Raw genomic sequence first — 21,386 nt, 5'->3', positions numbered from 1 at the left:
TCGGTTTTATTACCGATTTAAATATTTAATAACACGTACAATGTAAAAAATAAAATATTCCCAATTATACTTGGGTACCCGAGTATGCCAAATTGTTTCATATTTAATCAATTTTTACTTAGCTGACAGCTAATAATATATCGATATAATATGTCGTGCGTAGCAATATTAGAACTTTATAATGAATAAGTTAAAGAACAGCTTGTTACGTCCAAAACTCCGAATTGCAAAAGTTAGTTGTACAAACTATTATAAGTTTATCAGCGTCTCTTTAGTTCATACTCCTCGAACTTAAGATTATTATTTTCTTAACAATAAGTTAAATACTCATATCATTCGGAAAAATTGTTCCCTCGATTTTTCACATAAAATATTCCAATAATCAGAAGTTTAAATAAATTTCTGTCGAGATATAGTTTATTTATTTTGATAAATAATTATACTCATATAAATAAAGTTATTAACATAATTTATAGTTTATAAACATAAATATTTTATAAATATGTTTTTAATATATTTATAATAACATATAAATGTTAATTCGTCAAAACACTTTGTAATTTTCGATAATTAGAGAATTATGGAGATGGCTTCTACTTTGACCTCGGCTTTTCAATTAAATGCGGTAAACAAGATATATTCGATATATTTACACAAATTGTTTTCAATTAAAAATGTGTAACAAACAGACCAGAAAAACATTCAATTGTGTAAAATAAATATAAATTTATAATTTGCTCTGAACAATTTGTCGCGCCCTTAAAACAACAATGCCTACAAATAATAAAGATCCAAATCCTGTAAACAGCATAAAGTTCTTTTGCTGTTTATATGGATCGGACATAAACCAAAGTTAATGGCAACAGTTTTAATTGCTGCATAAAATTGATCTCTAGAGGCGATAAACTCAAACTGCGAATATCACAGTTATACTTTATCCCTTGCTTTCTCCCCTTTCACTCCGTGGTTCTATCTGTCTTCTGTCTATCTTTTAATTTTGCATTTAACTCGATAAGAACAAAATCTAAAAAGCGCAAAGCTCCGCAAAAAACGTTGCTCTTCTCTTACATTTCTCACATTTACTTACATTTCTATTTTATAGAGTTTGTGATAATAAACCGGCAACATAAATCTACATTTTAAATGAATTCTTGTAATTACTCTCTGGTTTATTAAATCGCTTATCTCTGATTCTTTTTAATTTACGGAATTATGCAGAAACAAGATCTCTCATTGCCAGTTATATAATTTTTGCGAAAAGCACTAAAGCTCTTACAAACGCGGTGTTGGCAATAAACTGGCGTTATAAACGTTAACCATCTCCTCTTTCCCTCTTTCTCTCCGCTTTTTTCTCTTTCTAGTTAATTTTAGTATTATCTCTTCATTTATCTTCTCGTTTATTTCCGCTATTTTCCTAAAGAACAGTATTCAATCATGATATCGGGGAGCATGATATCCGGGAAGCAAATCTCGGATATCGAGGAAATAAAACAGCAATAAAATGTAGCTGCAATTTTGCGTTTTTAGAGTTTATCGTTTCAATCATCTTATACGCGTTTCGTTTATTTGTCGCTTTTTGTAAGTACTCATAGAATGAAATGTAAACAAGATTTGATCGCTCGCACGATAATTCTTGGGATGAGAATTTGAGTTTTCGCATAAGCAGGAGAGCAGAGAGTTGATAATAAAATAGCGCTGGAAGTATGAATTTTAGTTTATTTTCTCTTTGAGTAAGGCGTGGAAGCTACCGAAGATGGACAACACCTTTGACTAAAATGTTTCTTCACCTCCTATAATTACAATCGTCGGCAACCAGGATATCGCAATTTCTTTCCAAACGCTTCAATTAAAAATATCGTTGGCAACATCGACGTTCTGCCAGACCGTCGTTGCTCTCGAATACGCGACAATAATAAGTTTCGCGCAACGCCCAAGCACATTCGAATGTCGCGAACAATGTGCGTTACAACCGTCCTTCAAAGTTGACGGTTACAAAATAGGAACTTTACAAATGCGAAATAAGAACAAGTCCTCCATGACGGCGGTTGTGATTCTACATCATGACGTATGTTATTTCATTCATATAGATAAACTAACTTCGCCTGTCTTACGATATAAAACTTATCTTTAATATTACACATAGATATTTACATATTTGTTAACGATAATAGTGATCTGTGATAACATTAATAATAATTTATAAATTATTAATAAGGTGCTTAAAACAGCTGTCCGATATATTCGGACGTTCAGCATAATCGTTATTTGAGTACTCGTAATTCCGATTTATTCTCAACGCCTGCAGTACTCGAATAATGATATCGACGGCCCAGCCACGCGATGCCTTGAACTTTCGCTCGGAGAAAGACAATAATTATCGTGTTCATAAATCTAAAAGTAATGAGAAACAATGCTGTACGAGGAATTAATCAAGAACAAATTCATTCCTGCCTCCTTAACTTTTCGATTCTCGCCCGCAAACGCAAAAGATCAAAGCTCCACCGCTCCTCGTCGATGATAAACGCTTCGAATGTTGGTTGCAAACGTGTTACTATGACATCTCACAGCATTTACATCAACTACAATAATAATATAATACAAAATCGCAATGCTTTACACACATAAGCAATAAGATAACGGCAAAAATAAACTACTTTTTATTAACTAATTTTTCATGCCAAAATAAATCGTTTAAATTTAATTTTTGTTAACAACAGCTTTTTTTATTATTCTATTAAAATGCTAAGTATCGCCCAATGCAATTGACCTCATTAACTCTTCGTGGACCGTGGGAAGCCAGCTTATTCCCATAATTTGAACGAAACCATATCATTCTGCATCGATATTAATTGTTATAATTTATATACTTTTTCGAGTAATTTTACCACGAAAGTAAGAATAATTTCTCCTAAATTTATAATCTCTCACTCAAGGATTTTATAAATTCTATGAAGATTTTGGTTGACTCTGCAGTTGTCGGCATTTCTGAAACGGATCGAGAATACATACAGAATGTCTCATAATCACTACACAATATTTTTGCTGACTGTTCAACAAATTCAAGGTAAATCTCCCATTCGTTAAAAATATTATTCCCTGAATTACTTAATACGTTAAATATTTTATCGCAATTAATTTTTTAATTAAGTTTCAGAGAGTGAAGAATAATATTAGAGATAAAAGCGGCAATTTTTTAATTAACTCCAAACGGTCATTAAAATAATACTTAACACAAAACTCGGCATTAAAAGAACGTTAGTTGTTAGCGAGGCATCCAGTGGAAACGCAGCGCGTCCATTTGTTTCGTCGCCAGTCGCGTCGCGTCTCAAAGAGTCGTAATCTTCTGATTTAATTAGCCTGACCTAGGAATATAATATATGCATTTCACCGTGCGAGCTTTGCCGCGCCACACGCATTGCACGTATGACTGAATCTATATTTATACGTAAAAACATGCTTATATACGTAGACCTCTCGCCTCTCGTTTCTAACGTACGCAGATTTTTGTGCAATCTAATTGAAGAGCTAAGTGAACGAAGGAGATATGTCATATGTTTACAAAAATTCAGTCGTTAAACTATGTGGTACACGTAGTTGTTTTAATATATAATATTATTATATAATATAGTAAAGTAAAATATGTTATATTAATGACGTTACACTTAGAACAGTTAAGAAAAACTAAACATATTTAACCTTTCTTACAATTAGTTAGATGAGAAATATCTCGTGTTATTCAAAGGTAAAAATACAAGCATCCTTTATCTGTTGATTTTGAGTGCAATTTATAATATGTTAATACAACATTTTATCGTTGTTTTTAAAATCTTATATACCTCGATAGTTTTTTTTTTTTTAAATTATACTCTTGTAATAATTTTTTAAAACGTTATACGATAAAATCATATAGTGAAAGAGTTCTTTATTTCCTTCGTCAATTTGAAAAATTTTCAAAGACAAAGTTTTCACTCAAGGATTGTAATATACGATATTAAATTGGGTTATAATCTTCAATTTACCTGGAAAATTAATAATATAAAAATGCTTAAAAATGTTATATAGCAACTTCATTCATTTGGCCCTTCAATCGCTCGCTAATCAACGCAATTATCGGCAGTTGCCAACGCTCGATGAGTCCATGGACGGTGTCCTGCTTAAGAAAAAAAAAAGAAAGAGAAATACATACACTTGCACGCTGAAAAATCAATGTCCAGGTATACGAGCAGATCTTCGCAACTTTGTTGCTTTCTGTTATTCTCAAATATCGCGACATTCGCGAGTTCTCTCTACAAAATTACGGGATATCGCGGAAATTTTGCGTTAAGCGCTTCTCACACGATCAGTAATTACATTTGCGATTATCTCAAAAACCAGAGACGTACTTTACACAGCGATTCTTTCAATCTCTTCTATTTTTTCAACCGTATAATATCAGAAATATCATTGCCGTGAGATGTTTGTGATATATTTCCACTCTTATCCGTTTGTTATTTTCACGCATAAAAGTTTTGCGCTAGTTTATTTCTTCTGTTATTAAGTAAAAGCAAAGTGGAAAGAGCCTCCGTTGCCCCAAGGAAAGTTTGACGTTGAAAGATTAATTATATCATCGATCTTGTGAGAATTGTACTGAAAATAGAATGCTTACATGCACTAATCATAAACTGACATTTATAATACTGATCGTGCAAAAAAGATATAATTTTAACTAAACCGAGTTTGTGTCGCTCAGCAGCAAGTCAACAATTCAAATAAAATTATAGCACAATTAAAGCTAACGTATACATTTTCGAACTTGTTTGAAAGACGTATTGACATTCCATAAACTCTTTTTTCATTTTTTTTCTTTCTTTCTTTTAGAAAAAAAATGGTGCTCAGGGAAAAAGTAAATATTTTGTGTAAATGTACATTTTTTAATCAGAGCAAAACTTTAGAAAATATTTCCGTGTCCTTTTTTTTTTTAATAAACGTTTGCGGATGCAGCGCTGGCGTATCTACAGTATCTATAGTATCGGAATTTGCATATTTATCGAAAACTTCCCGCTGAGCGACACGAATTCGTTACATCCTTCGTATCCTTCCCTCCGGCGCTCTCTACCTTTAAGGACATAAATCGAAACATTTCTATAGGTGTTTTTCTCCTTCCTTCTGAGATCACGGGGGCTCGGAGCAGCAAAAAGAAACGAAAAGAAAAATTCCCGACCAAAACGCGCATTCTCGTTCGTCACCTTAATATCCTTATTAAAGTTATTACGTCGTTTCGGAAAAAATTGGCAGTACAGTAGTAAATTGAAAGACTCGTTTATCATCTTTTTCCTTCGGTCTATTTTTCTCGTGTTGATTCTCTTAATATTCCTGCTCCCTTTACACTTGTCCGTTGCCGGTTTACGCCGCTTACCGCTGTTGTAGTCATACTACTCGCCGCCCATTCGTATTTAATTTTTTTTTCGCTACCTGCCGATGATATAATGTCGCGAATTTGCAGGAATATTATTCAATCGCAAGATAAAGTAAAATTGTCTTCGTTCTGCTTATTTCTAAAAAAGTAGATTTGCTTCCGTGTTTTAGAAGAGAAAACCGAAAGAATCTTATTCGAAAATTAAAAGAAAATAAAAACAGAGAACTTTTTACCAAGTGCTAAAACAATACGATACTATTCAGATAAAAAACTTAATTATTACATTAAAAAAAAAAGTGTAATTGGAAAATTCTTGAAATTCACGAAATTGTATCTCTCTCGGCGTGCTAGTTCTGCACATACGCGTATACACACATGCACAAACACACACGCACTACGAGTCACAACATCAACGAAAAGTCTCTATTCGATTTATTTCTTTTTTTTTATTCTTAATTGCATGCTTAACTTATTTACGATTTATTTATCGATTACAGGCTAGCTCACAGGACGATCAACTGTGTCGCGACGCGCCGCGTCGTCAATTTCTCTGATGTTATATCCAAACTACGTCAGCATGATTATTAAATTAATCGGAGTGATTCAATATTCTCGCGACATCGATTTATGCGAAAGTTCATCCCAGGCGCATCAAATCGATTGCTTGATAGATTAAAATTACGATGTATATAACGGCGTCAATTAATTCCAAAAAGTAAAATTTCTTTATTCAGAGCTTTAAAGAGCAGAAAATTACAATGAACTGATAATATCAATAAAGAAATTATTCGTTCGTATTCCATCAATATCCATCATTAATTCTCATAAAACAAATACAGTACAGTAGTATAATAAACAGTGAATTGAACGTTTTATTATTAACAGAATTTTATTTTAATTGAAAGACAAACGAAATTTAAATATATATAATGTCGAAGGACGGCATTTCAATATTTCAAAGCTCGAAAATAACTTTATTTATTTGTAAGTTTGGCACACGCACAGGAAAAGTATATGACCTCCCATATAGATAAATTAATTATCAATAAAAATACAGCGAATCGCGCACACGCGTACGCGCGATCGTCCGTGACGGATAAAGTAATCATTGACAAGCTAATCCTGAAAATCCATGCGATAAAATCCTTGCGATATCTCCCGTTCATCACCGACTCGCCTATTTACCGTCCTTTAATTAAATTGCCGCATCTTCATCGACGTTGTCTCAAATACCGCCGGTGCTCCTTGGACAAAACGAGAGACCGGACGCATAATCGATCACTTCGATTGTATAATTATTCATGTATCTATACATATATTTATTCTGCTTTTTTATTCCTTTGCTTGGCTCTCCTCACGCACGCAGGCACGCATTCTAACACGGAACGATTTAGAATTTATTTTATTGCGCGACGCGAGAGTGCTGCAGGTGGATGTGTCTGTTTTTATATGTGTGAGTGTATACGTGTCGCAATTTGAGCGCACTCTTCACGTGCGTGTATCGTGTGTGTATGTGTGTATGTACATTATATATATAATATATTTCTCCTTCTTCGTATTTTTGTGTTCGTTATATAATATAATCTTTCTATACATATTTATATTATCTTCCCATTAAAATCTTTTGTTCAACGGCAAATCATGCCATTAATTACAAAGTTTTATTACAGACAACAGGCTGTGCATTCACCTCCCTTCCCCTTACTAAATTTCACAAATATATACATTGCGTCATGTTATTGTTAAACAAATTCCGTTGCTCACACGCACGGTAATCTCCTATCTTTCTTCATATTTTTTCCGATACATCTGATACTGCATCAGTCAATCGTCCGCGATATAACATAATCATATAACTCGCTGTAATTTTATGTGACTCTACCGTTTTGACGTTCTATTTAATGCAAAGTGTTTTAATAACGATATTTATTTTATCGATAATATTACATCTGCAATCTAAAATGCTTTAAAAAGTTAATCGCTAAATTAATCGCAAAATAGTTCATAAACAAATAATTTTATGAATAAAAATAAATCAATATGTTAAATATAGAATTATATGAAAATTCCTGATGCTGTGTACACCACTTTAAAATTGCCGTACAGTTTATTTATAATCTTTCAAATATAACTCCGCGATATTGCTTATCATGATACAATGTACATTATAAGATGCTCTTAAAAGTCACAATCTCAAAGAAAAGTAAAATATGCTAAATAAGAGGTACTTCGTATATTCCTGATAAAGTTCTTGTTTCTTTCGCAAACAGCAAAAGAAAGCGGACGATCGATCGCTACAGCCGAGCAACGATAACGATAACGCCGTAATAAACGATCGAACGACATCTCGATTAAATTACCTAAGAGTCCTCGCGATCGACTAAAGTCGGCCACGAAGCTTTGAAAGAACGAGGGCATCATCTTAAGTTAGAGTACAAAGGTACGTAGGTCCCTCCATTTTTACATTCTTTCACGTAATTGCATCTTGATCACATCGCATCAAACCGCCTTGTAAATAATGTTTGCTTCATTGTTAATCCCGATATAAGACAAACATGTCGTGAGAATTTTGATAAATCGACATTTATATCGATTCATTTATTGCTGAATTATTTTTAAATATGAAAAAAAAAACAATAATTTCTTAATTTTTTAAATTTTTAGGTAAAATAAAGAATTACTTGTTTAATAACTCTCAAAAAAAGAGAAAAGAGAATATAAATATATATATATATATATATATATATATATAAGAATTTCTAAAAATAAAAGTCTGAAACAATGTTTCTTTAACTAAATTAAATAATTTATTATACATATTTGCGTGTAATGAAAAAGAAAGTAAATCAAATTAATTGAATCTGTCAAAATGATAAACTTCGTCAAGCTGACTTTTTTTTTCAATGCTTGTTAATCATTTTCTTTTACAGTGATTATTTGAAAGCAACATTCTTAATAAACCACGACGGTCTTATCAATTTTATATTAATTAATATCTCGCGTTTCATATATTCATTTTTGATATGTTGTGTATCTCTCTTTCCGATTTCGTATTGTCTTCAGTTTTTGTCATCATAATTTTATTAACACGTCAAATAAATAACAGTGCACTGCCAAAAGTTCTTGCAAAAAGATTTTTGTACAAATTTTCAACAATATAATTTTAAAAGTATACTGCAACAACTCTTTTGTAAGATCTTTTAACAGTAAATTTTTGAATTGTGTTTATTATATTAACGTTTAAATTATTAAATTAATATATTACTTTTCTTTAAAAAATAATCCCATAAATAATAATATTTTATATAAATAAGGATCTTTATAAAGATTATTCAAAATATTAATATTAATAAACGATATCCATAGAAATAATATTAATAATAATATCCAGAAGTAATGAACGATATCCAGAAATAATGAGATATGAACGCATAACGTGTGCAACAAGCATTTGATTGCATATAATTTTATTCGAGAGCACTTAAGATTGTAGAAGATTGATTATAGAAATGTAACAACATATTAAAAATTATTTCGGTTTCATTTAACTTCCCATTAACATTAGTACATCTATTATATACACATACAGTTTCGCATATAATAATTTATACATGTTAAAAATCATTGAATTCATATAATTTGCTGAAATTGAGTATAGGCACTTGAGAGTTTCGTTCTCTGAGAGCGCCTTGCAATCACAAAATTCCGCAGTATGTACTTCTAATTAGGATAAAAAGTTTTATTCTCTTAACACAATTCTGGATCAGTGTGACTCTTATAAATGGACATACTTAGGTACGTATTTCGTTCTCTACTTATCGTTACATATTGCCTGATTGTGACTCATAAATCGTACAAGATATAACAATATTTACAAAGACATGAAGAAAACTAAATTTAGAAGTAAATACAAACCGCAGTTTAACTGGAATTATTCGTGTGGATTCATATAATTAATATAAGGATTAAAATTCGTGAAGTTTATGTCGAATAACGCCGCCGTTACGACACAAGTAAATTTCTAATTCCGACGTGATTAATGAATCCTTCGACTGTGTGCGAATAGTCGCGATAAACGATCATACATCTCCTCTTTCCCTTCAAGGATCACTGAAAGAACATTATTTAAGGGACGGCCTGACGCGAAGTAACATGTTGCGAAATCCCTCCCCTCCCCTAAAGGACTCGATTCCGCACGGACAAATCCCGTATAATTGCGTGACCCTAATCGCAATCGCTCAGCCGCACCTGGGTCACCCATTTTGCGAACTCGTCGCCGGCGCGATTTAATCAATTAATTCAGTTAATTATCACGACGCCGCGAACGAATTTCCGCAGGAAGTGTGCTCTCTCTCTCTCTCTCTCTCTCTCTCTCTCTCTCTCTCTCTCTCTCTCTCTCTTTCTCCTCTTCCTGCAGAAATCCATTCGGCACGCGACCAGATATTGCGACTGCAACGAGAACGTTGCTTAACACGAGACATTTTTTTTCCGTCAAACAGAAATCTCTGCGAATCGGTGTGCAAATTCTAACAGGACTACGAAGGAGAAACCGCGCGTCGGGGTCCTCGCGCGCCTCGACAGCGATCGATCCACATCGCGATAGGCGTAGGGTTTTCCCAGATCCTCCGTAGATTCCGCCGAATAACGAACGATCGTCCCGTCCTCTCAGGGGAGCAAATCAATCCGCTCGTGAAATCGCGGATCGGAATGCCGCTGAGCCTGATGACGATCTCCCATCGCGTGGCGTCGATGCGAACGGCTCGTTTTTATTACTGGAATTAAAAGGCGCGAAAAGTTCATAGCTACACGATCTCCATCGCGCGAATTCGAAACAACATCAAAGACTGACATAAAAAATTATGCGACACTCTGTTGCAATATATCATGCATGAAACAGTTGCGCTTAAAACAAATTAAAGCAAATTGTTTCATAAAAGAAATTCAATAATATGTGATGATTGAGAAGCTGACATCATATATAGTAATATTAATTATTTATACTACTAATTAAAATGGCAATGCGACAAAAAAGTTTCGGCGATGAAAAGTCAACTCCATTCCGTCGAGAAATCTGCCACTTATACGAAGAAATAAGACATATATATGTACAGCGATTTCTTAAAATAAAGTTAAATTAAAGTAAAATAAAGTCAATAATTTACGTAAAAAGAATGCACGCGCGCACACACACCCACACACGAAATTTATGTATATATATTCCAACTTCTCCATTCTGAACACGTAAACTTTTTCAATTATCCGATTCGGTTATTGGATGCGTATCGCTGGGAATTCGTGCGCGGTTCATCGGGAAAGATTGCCCTGTCGTAGTTCGATTCAGCGAGCCTCCGCGACGGAAACTAGGCCGCGCGTCAGGGAAAGCCGACGCAAATCCGGAAAAATTACCTGCACTCAGGGCTCATCCGGCGCGAATCGGCCGATCTCGGCCTCATGCCGTATTTCAAGGTGGCAAACGAAGCGAATGTAATCTCGGAAAATTGTCTTATACCCGCTGACCGATCATAAATCACCTTTCCTCTCGACTAGCTCCGATCGTCAATTTGCCTTCAAACGACTCGACTGGTTTGCTCTTCGCCACAATCTCGCTATTTTGACAAAAAAAAAAAAACGCTTCTAAATACGAGATGTCAAAAATAAATTCTTTACGAGAATTCTGGAGTTTTTATATATACATACGTCATTGTTATTGATTACAGAAAATATGTCTTTTTTTGGATTTGTTAATAAATTTTAAAATATCTAGATTATTGATTAAAAAGATGTGAGGTGATGTTAAAGTAACAAAAAATGATTAACAAGTTTAAGAAAATCTTTGCTCAGCAAAAGAAAGCAATTTTTTCAAATAAACAAGTTAAAACTCCAATCCTAATCGCAGGATTGAAGTAATTTTATTAAGTTCAATCATCATTTCTCAATCATCAAATTTTCCGAAGAAACCGATCGATATTCGAGGGTAGTAGTGTGAATCGCCGGAAGTAAAAGCAAATAGACTTTGTAAGCAAAACTAGTGGTTTGTGAATTCAACGACATACTTGCAATAATAATGCACATAATTTAATGAAGTTGTACCAGCAAATATTATAGCCCGAGGTACATTTGAAACGGATCAATTTCGATTTCCGAAGCCCCGTATACGCATATATATGGAGCAAAAACGGAACATTATATCTCACGGAAAATAATGCTAATGAAGAAAGAACCTCTTCAAAATAGATTTTCCCAAAATAATATTCAAAACATAAACAACTTTTGATAATTATAAATAAATATTCGAGATTTTAGTATCAAAATTTACTTTTTTATCACTGTGTTGTATCAGCATGCAAAAATATTTGGAAATCAATTCTCTTCTATTAATACGTTCAGTTTACCCGAATAAAGACACACTTCAACTAAATTACTAAATCTACAAAATCACATCACGATAAACACTATACACAAAAATATTAAAAATAATACGCAAGTTCTTGATAAATAAATCATAAACGATCATATACGCGTGATACGTTCACTTACGGGACTTCCGAAACGTGCGATACAGAACAATCAACAGAAAATCGCACAGCACGGGCTAACAAAGATCCACGACTACTTCCGGTGGTCCGCGCTGCGCCCTTTAAAGATTTTTCGTGAATGATGTCATGATGGCTCACCGTTGCTTCGAACGTGGGTCGGCCGTGGTTCGTTCATCGGGTTCAGCGAGCACAGGTGTGGAGGAGGACGGCGGTGAGTTTTATAGGTGAGTGGTGGTGGTGGTTGGTGGTGTGGTAATGCGTGGCTAGCGCATCGCGCACACGGACGATCGTGATCGGTTCTCGTGATCCGTCGCGATTCAAACGGTCTCCGATACCGGGAGCGGTGGCTGCCCACCGGAAGTAGTCATGGCGGGCGCGGTGTTGGCGGTGTTGGTGGGGGCCGGAAGTGGCTGTAGGGCCTGCATGTCGCACATGTGGGAATCGCGCTTCTTTAGGTCCTGGAACAAGTGGCATTTCGGATACGTTTGAATTTTCACCCTCTGCTGTCCTATCTTTTCGTCTACTCTTCATTTTTTTCACACCCCACTTTGCCCCCTTCTCCCCCTTCTCTCTCTCTTTCCACCCTCTCTCTCTTTCTCCCCCTCTCTCTCTCTCTCTCCCCCCCTCTCTCTCTTTCTCTCTCTCCCCCCTCCCTCTCTCGCTCTTTCTCGTTCTCTCTCGCTCTTGCAATTTTCTCACACTTTTTCGCTCACACTTGCATTTTCGCTTTTACTCTATCTCTCACACAATTGTTCTCTAGCATCTAATCTCTAGATCCAGACTAAGCAATTAATTATGTCTACCCTTTCCCTCTCCCCTCTCTTCCTCTCGCTTCTATCCTTCCTCGTCCTCCTCGGGAAAGAAAAATAATCATCGACGCCGTGACTAAATTGAGATGTTGATCGGGTGAATTTACATTACAAGAGATTTCGAGGATCTTTGGATGATTTACGGATTGGAATGGACTTTCGCGATTAATGAATTGACAATCGACTTCGAACGATCCTCGAGAGCAAGACGCGGGTGAATCTCCTGAGGACGAGGGGGATTTCGGGAAAAGTTTCGGGATGATTTCCGTCCCGAGAAGAGCGAAGAGAGATTGAGAGACGAGGGCGTAGAAGGGCGGGATGAAAAAAAGAGTTTTACACGTGCATAGAGAGAAACATGCGATATACGATGCGGCAGATACGAGCGGAAACAGTCGAGAGGAAACCAGGGTGCGAAGCAACGACAACACAGTAAAGGAGGGTAATAATAACAATAACAAGACAACAATAACAAGAACATTCCATTAAATGTAGAACATGAAGGTAGAAGGAAACAAACAATGCACGGAGAATTAAGATACACTTCGCTGATACCAAAATACATGTATAGATATGTTTGCTCAGTACGTAACAATATATATGCACATTATATATTTCTTAACTCAAACACGCAGTTTAAGCCATTGTAGATGGAATTATTCTTGGGCTCGAAAATAACGTAGACTATTCCATTTACAGATTGATAATATATAAATTGATAGGCTAACATGTGTGACTATCTAAAACTTTTTTGTGGATTTTATATTTTTAAAATTAATGTAACAATTATGGTTAATAATAAATAACTTTCAAAGGCCATGTAAGAAATATGTATGTATTATACATATTTTATGTTAAAACTATAGTTGAACCAATTAAACCACGAATTGAAGTTATAAGAATGCTGTTTTTGAAAATTAGACCATATAATTATAGTTAACAATCCCCGTTTCAATTATTTTTCCAATCTAATTTTGAATATAATATTTAAAGAACACGTGCGAGGTATAGAATTATATTTTATAAAAATTAAACATGCGATAAATTTCTGAAATGAGTCGTAACTTATGAGTCGTAATTAATTATTAATTATCATGCCCGCGTTTTATTCAAATGTCAGTAAACTGGCGTATAAAACTGTAATTTATCTTTGAGCTCATCTTATGCAAGAATAATCAAGGCAAAAATTGTCGTATCTTTCAGAAATTGAGACGCCTGCGGGCGTCGGCCTTGCAAGATAGAAGAATCGAAGTCGCTTTCCACATCAGCCGCATGCGAAGTGCGTTAAACATCTTACAAGCGCAGATCATAAATCGAACACTCCTGATATATAATCGCAGAGCGTAACAGTTACAAGCAGTCGTTATACTTTACGTAGTTTCTAAGTCGGGTTTATAGCTCGTCCTGGCAGCATGACCTTCTCGAGCGTTAATCGTACACGCAGAACTTTACTGCAGTAATCGCGCAGTTAATGTGTTGCGCTTAACACTAGCGTGACTTTCTACGCTGTGTCTTTTGTGATTAATAACAGCAGATCGGTCTTATCTCAGACGTTTAATTATGCTATTAGGTAGTAAGGCAGCCTAGCGGTAATCGCAAATCGATTTCATAATTGCTGGCATGAATGCACCGAGATAACGATCGATTAGAGGAAGATAAAGCGGAATATAATTAATTACCGCATGATTCATTCTTGTGTTATTATTTTGTCTGTTATATAAAATCTTCGGAAATTTTTATAAGATTAATTAAAGTTTTGTTTAGAAATTTTACGTATATCGATATATGTGTGATTTTAGTATCAAAAAAATTAAGAGATATTAAACATAGCGTCTATAAAATTTTCTAGAAAACATGAGAGTAAGTTTCTGGTATAAAGATAAATTGTTTATAAATATAATAAGTGTAAAAACAATTTTTAAGAACTGGTAGAAATCAATCAAAACTGCAATTGCAGATTTCTCTCATCAAGCAGAGCTTGATTTTGTTAATTAATCCTACATATTAAAATATACCTATTTCTTCTTGTCTTATTTTAAATTTGCAATAAGGTAGATAATGTATAATATAGATGCAAGTTGTATGACATACATATCGAATTAAGCGATGACGTAGACATACACGATTGACGCTCCAATTCTATATTTAATCTTACATTTTTAATAAATAAACAAACAAAGGCAAATAAGAGCTCATTCACAACGATGGTCGGACGACAGTAATAAAATTAAAATTACAATAATAAATAAAATTAATATAATAAAGTAAACGTTTCAGTCCTTGGTTTGGAGCCTTCTCAGTACATACAAAACGATGGTCAGGTGCTTCGATGCAGTGGTCAAGAAGTAGTACAAAATGCAGTCAACATGTTCGCTCTCCAAATGGTGACTTTGCTGGAAACATTGTTGGTGTAGTAGCAGCTGGCAACTGTGGATAGCTTTTATGTGCAGCAATCTCTGTTAGCATAGCTTTAGCGCAGCTTCATGTTTCGCATATTTCTTACAACGACCTGTACCAGTTGCACTGAGTCCGTCGCACGTAACACGATATGTAAAAGTATTCACAAATAAAATAAAATAAGACGACCTCCACCATCATATATCAATTCATAAACATATCATACCCTGTTTCACCATCATCTCTTGGAGAATGGAAACTGGTGTTTTACTCATGTTAATCGGATTATTCTCTAATTTTTAACAGTATATGTTGTAAGAAAGATGCGAAACATGAAGCTGCTAAAGCTATGCTAACAGAGATTGCTGCACATAGAAACTATCCACAGTTGCCAGCTGCTACTACACCAACAATGTCTCCAGCAAAGTCACCATTTGGAGAGCAAACATATTGACTGCATTTTGTACTACTTCTTGACCGCTGCATCGAAGCTACTGACCATTGTTTTGTATGTACTGAGGAGGGTCCAAACCAAAGACCGAAACGTTTACTTTATTATATTAATTTATTTATCATTGTAATTTTAGTTTTATTACTGTCGCTCGACCATCGTTACGAATAAGCTCTTATTTGCCTTTGTTTGTTTATTTATTGTTATTGAAAGCTTTATCCTTGATATTACCTTTTTAATATAATCTATATATTACATCGTTGTTAATAGGAACACTCAAATAAAGTGTTCCGAGAAATACTCAAATAGAGAATTAAAACGCTCAACGTATATCCATGTCATATTTTATTTAGACCCGTATGCCAATTTTATACATACTTTTTTAGAGATGCGAGCTAAAAATGATTAAGGAGACTATACACGACACGTGCCACGTGAAGATCTATGCGGTATAGACGTATAGGGTATTTTTATATATCTTTTGAATATTGAAATGTTCCTCCCTATTCATATCCTAGATTTTTGTTATTTACATCATATAACTTTTTACTGCCGTTCAAAAATATGTTTAACATAAGAACGAAGTTACATATGAAGTTAAATAACAAAGACATTATTTTTTCACTTAAGCAATGAATATTATATAGAATCATATAAAATTCACAAATACCGTTGTATATATTTCGTTCATGCAATTTGTATATCAAATAATGTGGAATAACTACGCTGTAACACGTCGTGCTAAACAAATTCAAAATAATTTCTCTTCATTTCTCAAACTATGAAAATTCGTCATCGCTCTGCTTGCTCGCCGACAACTAGACTCGCGCGAACTGCAATGCAGTAAATTCTAGCCGAGTTTAAGGCGCGTGGGTCGATCTCCGCGACACGTCGTCGCACGTGCGCGACCATTAATCCCTCGCAATCGCACGACGGAAAAGCGTCCGGTCCAATAATGCCTTTACTTCGCAAGTCCTGATAACTTCACCACCGCGAGGCTCCACGTTACGCCGCACTGCAGTTACATGCACGCACGCGTAAGTGCACTAAATCGCGACGTGTCCCGAGGTCGCGCGCGGATGTATCAAATTGAGACGCTTATGCAGTGGCGTGCTCGAGAATGGGCCAAATACCCGTGTAAGCCTGAGGCAATAATTCTAGAGAGGCGTTGAATTCTCCTGAGAAATAAGCATCTAGTAATAGTAGAGCTAGTAGCAATAATTGCTAATATTCGCAGATCATTAAGTATATACAATATGAACAATCTTCAAAATTTTTTCTTTTATTTTTAAAAACTTAATCTCTTGATCGTAACATATTATATACTTTTTTACTCGTAGTAAAGATGCACTATTTCGCTTAGAAATTCACGTGGCGATCATGTAAGTACCTGACATCAGTTGATAAAATGTATAATAAATAATTATAATTTAATCTCTTGTAATTGATTTCACTATACAACTATAATTTAACTGATCAATTATTTAACTATTTAACATATAGCAATAGCAAATTATATTAAATAATTTTTTAATTAAATAACTTTGTTCTAAATTATGTAATTTTTCTCGTTCTTATGATTGGATGATAACAAGATCCTAGCGAAATCCTATACGGGACGAAAACGTCAGGTTAAACGCGAAATAAATTATTATTTCCATTTGAAAAGAAAACAAGATTATATATTATAATTTAAATAAAAATTAAATTTATGACAAAGCTATTTGCATCTCTTATTTCTCTCACGGCCATATAAACGTCCACAGATATTCGAGGCACATTCTTCTAATAATACCCAACGAATTTATTAAAGCAGCAAAACGCAGAACAGCTTGCATAGAAGTGCCCCCATTATGAATCTTTTAGGTACGCGACGCAATACCGACTGAAATTATTTCTACATAAAACCGCGATAAAACGCATAACCGCTTCATACGCGGTCAAGTGATCAAATAAGAACACTAAAAATTACCGACATCTCTCTGACTTCATGCGCGAAAGCGGAAAGCCGCGAGAAATATGGAAACGAAGTGACTTGCATTTTAATGTTCGAAAATGCAAACTATAAATAGGTAAATATGCGAAGTATTACGAAGCTTCCTACAAAACTTCACTATATTTAATACTATTATTTATCGTATTCTTAAGCGTATGCTTAATTAATTAAATTAATTAATTGCTTATTGCGTCGATAAAACCAAAAAAAAGATGCAAATAGAAGCTGTGGCAATTATATCGTCACACATTTAACTGCCGAAAGATCTTGAATCTAAAGTAAGATATAACGAGGTCGAAAAACAGGGAAAAACGTTAGATTGGAAAACATAAATATAAGTAACGGTAAGCGGGAATGTTAAAATCAAGACACAAACAATAAACGTTAATGTTAAACCGATCGAGACGTGACGACCGACTTCTTGAAAGACACGAAGTCCTGAGAGAAGAAAACTATCGCGAGATGCCAGGGACAGAGAGACGATTATTCGACACTGATGCGACTTGCTAGTAGGGCATAGACGTATCCGCGTGAACTGTAGAGACTTAGAAAATTTTGTGATTAAAGACAGTATTAAGAGACAAATCTGAATAGATTTTAATGAACTAAATCCTCTCACGCACGAGCTATCCCTAAAAAGCAATTTCTGGAATCAATCTCTGAAATAAGTTCTGTCAAATTTATATGTACATATATAAAAAGTACACATGGGTTATTCATATGGAAATTTGATACTGTGGAGTCTGTGGACACTCCGTATAATCAAGCTAGCCAATTGCGATATGGGCATAATCTGCGGTAATACCAATAGAGTATAATCCGCCGGATACAAATTTATCGCATGTAAATGCAAATGCAGAAAGCGCGATCGATAAACGTAATGCAAGCGACTAAATGGAATAGGTACTCGCGTTATTTCTGGGTGCATTATTTAATAATTGCGCCAACGCTCTTTATGTAGCAAACACAGAAGTAAGCACTGTATTAATCAGAAATTTATAAGAGAATTAGAAATTAGAAGATCTTGTATTAAAATATTTATAGAAAATGTAAATCCTTTAAGGTCGACAGTAAAATTCTTTGTTTACATCAATTAATATACAATATTTACTTTTTACTTTACTTAGTATTTATTTTTTACTTTACTTAGTTTTACTTTTAATTTTACTTGGATTTATTTTATGTCTTTATAGTAAAAATATAAAACAAGATATTTGAGATTTATAATAGTGTCGATTTACCGAAAAGAGAGAATCATAAAAGACGGGTTAACGGCTTAATCAAGTCGATCCGCAAGATAAGCATTAGACATTTAAGCAAAACTTTACGTCACGCCTTTAAATGCATTCGATTTAGACGACAGCCGTAAAGGCTGTTTTTACGGTTAAATTTATTCTCTGTATTGACGCGCTGGCAGGTTTATGCGAAATTTAGTAGAATTTTACGAGGATTCGGTTAATGTACCACGGCTGCGAGAGCGAACGATAGTAAATCCGACTGAAATAAATGCGCAGCATTTGCCTCTGATAGTCATTTTCATAATCTAATCTAATTAACACTTTGCGTGTAACACATCTTTGTCACTACAAGTAAAACAGTCTAGATTATAGTAGAATTTGCTATAAAGGAATTTACTCTTGATTATAACTCATTCATCCACTATTTTATAAAGTAGTACGTCTTACTTAAAGAAAAATATGCTTCATGTAAGATTTTTTACTTAGAGAAAATGCTTAGAGAAATTCCCCACTTATGAATAGAATATTTTTTTAGGGTGATAAATTAGACAAAATTATTAGATAATTAAATATATTTCTATATAGAAGTATATTTAAATAAAATAAGTGTAAAGTATATATTTAAAGATGTACATAAATGCATTCAGGAAATAATTAATAAATTATTAAAAAATAATAAGTAAATAACGTAAAGTATAAAAATTATAATAAAAATAAAATAAATATAAAAAGCATAAACAAAGATTGTAAAGTATAGGTAATGTAGAAAATCGGTTTTTTGTTCTAAAGTTTGCTACGATGCTGTCTCGATTATTTAAAAAAAATAAACAAAATGGATTTATTTATCTTTCGTTTTACAGTAAAGAATTACAAGTCAGCCACAATATTCTAATTAAAATTGCAAATGTGTCGTTTTTTCCATAACATACGCGTTTGAACAAACATTTTTGCAACCTGAATAGCAAAATACGCAGTTTTTGATAATCACTGACTACTTTGATCATCTGCATAATCTCTAATTATTTTAAATTAAATCAACAACGACGCAAGTAAGGCAAACTCGTTTGTTTAACTGTACTTGCGTTACGTAACGTTTAAAATATATAACTTTAATTCAACAAATTACGTGCGTTATAGTCGTAAAACTTATGACAATTTTTTCTTTTCTAAATACAATTCTTAATTAATTATCTACATATTACCACTTTCGTTAAGTAATATTAAAAGTACGGTTTTATAAAATATATGCAGCACCAAAACATTCGTCACGTTGAATCAATCGCATTCGTAAAGCATTTTATTCCTAAAATATTAAACAGACAAAACAGAGATACGACAAGTCGCGTAACAACAGTTCTCTATCGCGTTTACGAAACATTTAAAAAAATATTTTCGTGTCGCACGTGTAAAATGTGTGGCAGAAACGTAAAAGAGAAAAAAGTGAGCGTTCGACAAAACAAAGGTATTTTTTAGGCCGTAAAATCTCGAAAGAGACGCGGAACTTCTATTTCACACAATCGCCGATGCCTTTAAATCGTCTCGAAGTAAGTCATGAAACTGCAGAAAAGAAAAGAGAAGAGAAACACAAGAAAAACTAACGGCCTATTCCGTAGCTGTTGTATGTCTTTCTTTACGAACCTTTATATACCTTAACTTCCCGCTTCTCCTAAATTTTTTGCCTTCCACATTTCTGTTTAGCTAAAAAAAAAGTACGAAGAGTTCACGAGGGAGTGAGGATGCAAACAAATTTAAATTTATCTGTCAGAAAATATCAGTATCTCGAAACTAGAAATAACATTATTTTGCAGTTTAAAAGCAAATAGGAAACACATAGCGTTGCATAAAAAATTATTTCAGGTTTTGCACGATTATTTTTATTTTTTTTGATTAATTTAAAGTTAATCTTTTTTTGATGAAAAAATATAATTTTTATAACTTAAAGAATATAAAAGAAATAAAAGTACAAAATGTTGTTTTTTATCTAATTTCCATAAAATATTAATAGAGTTTTAATTAAGCAAAATCGAATTTAATTTATCATACATCAAAGAACTATAAAAGCATTATTAACGATAGTAGAATGACTTTCTGCGGTGATGCACTACTTCAAAATCACAAAATGATTAATGTTGCCCCAGTTTCAGAAAATTGATGTATGTGCTTACAAGAAGTTACACACTTAAGAAGTCATATTTTCAAAAATGTAAGGAACTGTTTGAAAAACAGTTTTAAAGAATGTAACACGCGATTTTTACGCTAATGGTATTCAATTTTTCTTTTTTTTGCAAAAAAGTGTAAACGGGAAAATTTTATCTAAGCAGACAAATTTCACAAAAAGAATGAGCAAACCAACGGCTGAAAGCAGAAAATATAATCCGAGGGTGATTTTGAAAAAAAAAACAGCGCAATTTTTCCTTTACGGCCCTTCTCGTTCGACCAACTCCTATTTTGTGCTCGAAGTTTAAACAAAAGGAGAAGTGCGACAAGGATATTGTAGATCGCAGGGGACCGCAGAGATTGCATGGTGATGAAACGTTATGCTGTAAAGAAAAAAAAAGTGCAAGGTC

The 21,386-nt window shown here is 33.9% G+C and overlaps 1 protein-coding gene across 7 annotated transcripts in view; it reads right to left on the bottom strand.

Annotated features, from left to right (window-relative positions):
- LOC112453171 (potassium voltage-gated channel protein Shal) overlaps positions 1–21,386 on the bottom strand; it is a 193,360-nt gene that overhangs the window by 3,398 nt on the left and 168,576 nt on the right. For 3 of the 7 annotated variants that reach the window (XM_025013771.1, XM_025013770.1, XM_025013774.1), the window contains one exon: positions 8,846–10,167. The exons of 1 other annotated variant lie outside the window; for it this stretch is intronic. In XM_025013771.1, the coding sequence (XP_024869539.1) occupies positions 10,165–10,167 (3 nt within the window). In that variant the 3' untranslated portion in view covers positions 8,846–10,164. Of the gene's footprint in view, positions 1–8,845; positions 10,168–12,148; positions 12,390–21,386 lie in introns of those variants that run through there. 3 more of the 7 variants (XM_025013766.1, XM_025013765.1, XM_025013767.1) reach the window with 1 other exon arrangement.

This window comes from Temnothorax curvispinosus, unplaced genomic scaffold (genome assembly GCF_003070985.1).
Source record: "Temnothorax curvispinosus isolate PA1 unplaced genomic scaffold, ASM307098v1 QBEX01004104.1, whole genome shotgun sequence".
In the NCBI taxonomy this organism is placed as follows: domain Eukaryota; kingdom Metazoa; phylum Arthropoda; class Insecta; order Hymenoptera; family Formicidae; genus Temnothorax; species Temnothorax curvispinosus.
This window is presented reverse-complemented; position numbering and strand designations above follow the sequence as displayed.